Source organism: Orycteropus afer, unplaced genomic scaffold, assembly GCF_000298275.1.
Source record: "Orycteropus afer afer isolate SDZICR_OR568_19922 unplaced genomic scaffold, OryAfe1.0 scaffold00146, whole genome shotgun sequence".
In the NCBI taxonomy this organism is placed as follows: Eukaryota; Metazoa; Chordata; class Mammalia; order Tubulidentata; family Orycteropodidae; genus Orycteropus; species Orycteropus afer.
This window is the reverse complement of record NW_006921733.1, coordinates 2,974,408-2,978,993: the sequence shown is the minus strand read 5'-3', so window position 1 is coordinate 2,978,993 and position 4,586 is coordinate 2,974,408. Positions and strand designations below refer to the sequence as shown.

The window sequence follows — 4,586 nt, the reverse complement described above, 5'->3', positions numbered from 1 at the left end:
ATTATATTTTAAATGTTAAAAAAAAGGAATATATATGAAGATTAATAATGTTCATCTCTGGGCAATGGTAAAAAAACAATTTTTATTTCCTTCTTGATGCCTCTTTATATTTCTATAAGGGTCATATATTGCTAATAATCATTAAAATATCCATTTCAATTTTTTAAATAAATAAATAAAAGCATTAGGAAAAAATAATAAAAAGAGAGCTGCTTTCCCTTAACAAACAACAAAAACTGCTATATGGGACCATAAATTTATATGCAGTCATTTGCTGAGCAACACTATTTGTACTTGGATCTTTTTTTTTTTTTTTTCTTTTCTTTTTTTAATATACATTCTGCCACTCTTTACCTTTTGCTTGGAGCATTTAGTTCTTTACATTCATTGTAATTACCAATAGGAAATTATTTACTTCTGCCATATTCTTCTTCTTCTTTTTTTATGTGTCTTAAGACTTCCTTATCTCTGTCTTTTCCTAATGCTTAAGGAGCTCTGGTGGCAAAGCGCCTAACGCATTTGACTGCCACTCCATGGAAGGAAAATTGGGCAATCTACTTCAGTAGTCATACCATCTTGGAAACCCAAGGAGCGGTCACTATGAATTGGCAGTGAGTTTTTGAGCTTCTGTGTTTAGCTGGTTATTATAGTGCAGCATTTGATTCCCTTTACTTTCTTTTTGTGTATATTTTTAAGACATTTTCTTAGTGGTTACTATGAATATTGAATTTAACAGGTTGTGTTTATAACATCGTAAGATAAATTGGTGCCAATTTAACTTCAGTAACATGCAAGAAATTCTATATTTTTATCATTCCTTTTCCCTTTTTGTTATTTTTATTATTATATTTCATGTGTCCTGTATCATTATTTTAACCTTGCTTTTTATGTATTTATTATTAAAAAACATGAAAGACCATACAGTTAGAATTATCTAGTATGAATACCTTATTACTGGCCCTTCTGTTTATCCATGCAGTTTCTTTTATTACAAATCTTTCTTTTTTCTGTATAGCTTTGAATTACTTTTTAGTCTTTTTCTTTCATCCACAAATCTCCCATTAGTATTTTTTCTAGGTTTGGTCTGGTGGATATGAATGCTTTTGGCTTTTATTTTTCTGGTAATGTTTTAATTTCACTTTTATTCTTGAAGGACAGTTTCACTAGTTATAGCATTTTTATTGACTTTTTTTTTTTTTAATTCCAGCACTTTAAATATATCATCCCATTGCCTTATGGCCTCCAAATGTTTCTGAGGAGAAATCAGTGTTCTTGTTGCTCTTGAGTTTCTACTTTTGATATCTTATCCTCTAATTCACTTGTTCTTCCTTCTACCTGATTAAATTGTTGATAAGTACTCCTATTGTGTTTTTCATTTCAGTTACTGTCCTTTTCAGTTGCAATACCTTTTCTCAGATCCTTATTTTGTTATAGTATTAGTTTCCTCATTTCTTTTAGCTCTTTATTCATGTTTATTCTCTTAAATATTTAATTATGTTCAACTTTGTTGTCTTATATTTGTTTGTTTGTTTGTTTTTTTTCATTATTTTATCTTCCCTAGATGCACTTTCACTCCCTTTATCATGTCCATTTGGTTGAGCCATTGTTTATCTTTTCTCTGTGTGCCTTGTGATTTTGTTGTTGTTGTTTTTTGTGGCATCGGAGTTTTGAGGCTGTTAAACCTCTCAGTTTTCCCCAATATTTGGTATTTTTCATACATTACTTTCTTCACACACACACACAAAATGTTTAAGCAGGCAGAGCCTTCAGCTTTTGCTCACTACTTCCTCTTCCTCTTTGTGATAGCTCTTTCTTACCTCTTGGTTTAATTTAAATTTGAAAGATCCAGGTCTAGGTTTTCATGTTTCTATATCTCCCAAATGCACGAGAGAAAATGCTGTAATACGTTTGCCCTCCAGTAGACACTGCCACTCAGGCAAGATATCATGCACTAATGAATCTATCCAACAGGGGACACAATTATCTCTCTCTGGTTGTTACTCCCTTCCTTTTTCTATTTCTGAAATCATGTTTTCAGTTGGAAAACCCAAACTCTGTGAGCCCCCTTCAGGTTTCTATATCTCCCAAATACACCAGAAAAGATGCTGTAATCAGTCTGTCCACCAGCAGGCACTGCAATTCAGGCAAGATATCATGCACTAATGAATCTTTCCAACAGGGGACACAGTCTTTTCTCTCTGGTTATTACTCCCTTCCTTTTTCTATTTCTGCAACCATGTTTCAGTTGGAAAATCCACACTCTGTAAGCCCCCTTCGGGGCTGGGTATTTCCCTCTCTTTTTGCCCAAAGCTTCCTTCTGTGCTCTGTGGAGTTGCTTACATCTGAGTTGGCATTCAGGTGAACCACAGGCAGACTCCTCCATTTAAGGAATTCTTCACCCCCAAAGAACCTCTGGGATATCTGTCTTGTTGGTTGCAAAGGCCCAGTGGCCCTGTGGTGACAGAGAGAGTAGTCTTCACTTAGGAGACCCACCTCCTGGCTTCACTCTAGGAAACTTTTTGTAGGAGCCAACAGTTACCAAGTGGGGGAGGGATTGTCATGCTTTGAATGGACCACCAGCAAGGTCTGCCTTGTTATCAGAAACAACTTCCAGTGTGTTGGCTGTGGGTATAGCCTCCACTCAAGATGTCTGCTTCCTAGCACACAGAAGCCTCAGTTAGCAGTTCTCAGTGCCAACTGGAAGTGGATGCAGACTAATCCAAACTGATCACCATTGAGGTGCATCCTGTTATTTTCATAGGCCTGAGCTATGAGGTACCCCAGAAGCAGATAGAGTGCAGACTATGGGAGCAGATGCCACTGCAAGGGCCTACTGTAGCAGTTCACAGGAGGCTTGCAAATAACAGAGGCCGTGTGTGGATGGGTAGTGAAGCTCCAAATAGACCCCCAGAGAGGTCTTCCTGGTTGCTATCAGGGCCCCCCACCCTGTACATGTTGGCTCTGGGTGTAGCCTCCACTCAAGATCCCTGCTTCTTAGTATATATCAGGCTCAATGAACAGAATTCAATGTTGACCAGAAAGGGTAGCAGACAGACCTGAATTCACTCCCCAGGAGGTTTCCCTTGTTGGTTTCAGAGGCATAAGCTATGGGGTACATAGGGAGGCAAGTAGAATGATGACTATGGGACAGATTGCACTGTAGGAACCTTCTTAAACAATTCACCATAGGCAAGCAACCAACAATTTTCCAGGTGAAGGAGATGCTAGCACACAAAGCACGAAGGAGATCTTCCTTATTGATTTTAGACCAGAAGCCTGGAGTCCAATTTCTTTTTGTACAGGCAGGTAGTATGGTGATTAGAGAAGCAGACTTTTTATGGGGGCTAATTTACCAATTCACAGCAGCCAGCAGCCTGCTTGTCTAGAAGGAGGGGCAGGGACTGTTGGAGAAGAGATTTTCATACCTTGTACTAAATGTTGATTTGTTGATTCTTTCCTATTTGCAGTTCTCAGGTGCTTTCTCTGCTCCCTGGCTCAGAGTCCCTCAAGCCAAACACCATTTCCTTGTATTTCTCATTCTAATAGTGGAGGAAGGTTAGAATGATGGTCTGTTTACACCACACCTTCCAGGAATCTATGTGTATAATGATTTTTTAATTGCTCTCCTTTTTTTTTTTTTTTTTTTTTTTGTCTATTTTCAACAACAACAACAATTCCCTGGAACTTTCCTTATATCTCTGTACATTATCTAGCCACTTGTATAAGTGTGTTGAGATAAAGTAAAGAATAATGGTTGCTATGTGGCTTAAGAGACCTCTTAACTCCATGTATTCTAGGTTCTTGAGAAATTCCAAACATTGGTGTCAGTAATAGATGTGGCTTGTGCTGAGGTCTAGTCTCTGGGTATGTGTTGATATGAGGTTGTAGGCTTGGAAATCTGTTGGAGGTCTATCCTCTCAAAATGCTAAGCTGATGTTTCTTTATATTTTCTGAGAACCCCAACATCAGCCTACAAAATGATGTTTCTTTACATTCTTATTATATTTTGCAGAAAAAGGAGCATGAACTCATACTAAATAAATCAACAAATGCTTATACTGCTGGGAAGACGACATACCCCCCAAACATGCCAAAGGAACAGACCCAACTAGAGACCTTGAATACATCTTCAATCTCAGTAAAACCTCCTGAAGAGAAGGCTTCTGAAAGCAAAAAGACTTACAACAGCATCAGCAAGATTGATAAAATGTCCCGAATTGTATTCCCAGTGCTCTTTGGCACTTTCAACTTAGTTTACTGGGCAACATATTTGAATAGGGAGCCAGTAATTAAAGGAGCAGTCTTTCCAAAATAAATCTCTGGACTCCCAGTGTTCAAAAGAGCCATACTTCAAGTGACATGGTACCAAGGACAGGTTGAGCTCAAAGGGACTTTTGTAATGTGGGCAATATCTTTTAGGAAATGTTTGCATGTTTATTAGTATGTACAAATAATCTTGCTTTGATTGTTTCTATATTTAACCCAGATGGTTCAAAGATATCACCTTGATAAATAGAGCAAACCTAGAAAAACAAGAGACAGTTGACTCTGAAACTCAGATGCTCAGTATCTTACGTTGATAGTTT

The 4,586-nt window shown here is 37.6% G+C and overlaps 1 protein-coding gene across 1 annotated transcript in view; it reads left to right on the top strand.

Annotated features, from left to right (window-relative positions):
* GABRA5 (gamma-aminobutyric acid type A receptor subunit alpha5) overlaps nt 1–4,315 on the top strand; it is a 243,067-nt gene extending 238,752 nt beyond the window's left edge. The window contains exon 9 of the mRNA XM_007945972.2: nt 4,013–4,315. Within this exon, the coding sequence (XP_007944163.1) occupies nt 4,013–4,315 (303 nt within the window). The remainder of the gene's footprint in view (nt 1–4,012) is intronic.
* Nucleotides 4,316–4,586: the final 271 nt, after the last annotated feature.